This window comes from Sitodiplosis mosellana, unplaced genomic scaffold (genome assembly GCF_009176505.1).
Source record: "Sitodiplosis mosellana isolate CC-2019 unplaced genomic scaffold, AAFC_SMos_1.0 Smas_scaffold_5034, whole genome shotgun sequence".
Classification (NCBI taxonomy): Eukaryota; Metazoa; Arthropoda; class Insecta; order Diptera; family Cecidomyiidae; genus Sitodiplosis; species Sitodiplosis mosellana.
In genome coordinates, this window is record NW_022600276.1 from 2,991 (window position 1) to 3,863 (window position 873).

Here is an 873-nt window from a genome sequence, read left to right on the forward strand (position 1 = left end):
AAAAATTTCGGGTACAAAACAACTGATATCAAATAAAAAAAAACTTCTTTCGAAGTAATTCCTCGTGACGAAAGCGAACACAAAACAGCGATATCAATATTAAAAAATCATTTCGGAGCGATTTAGATTTGCTTTTTTGCATTCTTCCACCTAATTTCAGAATCGCACCGTAATGATGTTTTAAAATTGATATCAGCTGTTTTATGTTCGCTTTCGTCACGAGGATTACTTTGAAAGAAGTTTATTTTATTTGATATGATATACATCAATGAAATTAAGTAATTCATGATTTATTTTCAATTTACAGTTATATGAAGTTGCAAATGGCTTATCAGAACAAGGTCAGCTACCGCTTGGAATTGCATTGATGAGTCGCAGTACAACTATTGCTAATACTCTCATTCAAAATGGAAAAGCAGACGTCAACGCGTACAATGGCGAGGTAATTTCAAATATAAAGATTTGTCCGAAGCTAAGTAAGCGCATCTTAGGAATTAACATTGCATTTTTTAGGGCTGTACTTTGTTAATCGATGCGATCAAAAGGGGTGATGGATTCGCAGCACAATTTTTGTTGGAAAAGGACTGCGATGTAAATCTAATGTCAAAAATTGCAGCTGATACAGCATTGCATTTGGCGTCCACATATTCACAAAAATCTTGTGACCTAGAGACTTTCAATGATATGGTTATGGTAGCCGAAACGCTAATTCAGAAGGGTGCCGATCCAAATATGCAAAACAGCCGTGGATAGTAGGTGTTTACCGATATTGGCATTGATTTGTTAGTATTTAGTAGGGCCAGCTAAAATTTGTATTCACTGATTTTGAAAACCTACATTGTGATTGTTGTAGAGCTCGGCGAGACTGAAAAA

The 873-nt window shown here is 35.3% G+C and overlaps 1 protein-coding gene across 1 annotated transcript; it reads left to right on the forward strand.

Moving 5' to 3' along the window:
- Positions 1-307: 307 nt before the first annotated feature.
- LOC129572457 (rabankyrin-5-like) lies at positions 308-860 on the forward strand (the record flags this gene model as incomplete). The annotated part of the gene is made up of 2 exons (XM_055452421.1): positions 308-442; positions 514-860. Coding segments are annotated over 2 exons (375 nt in total), but the record flags the coding sequence as incomplete, so codon positions are not given.
- Positions 861-873: the final 13 nt, after the last annotated feature.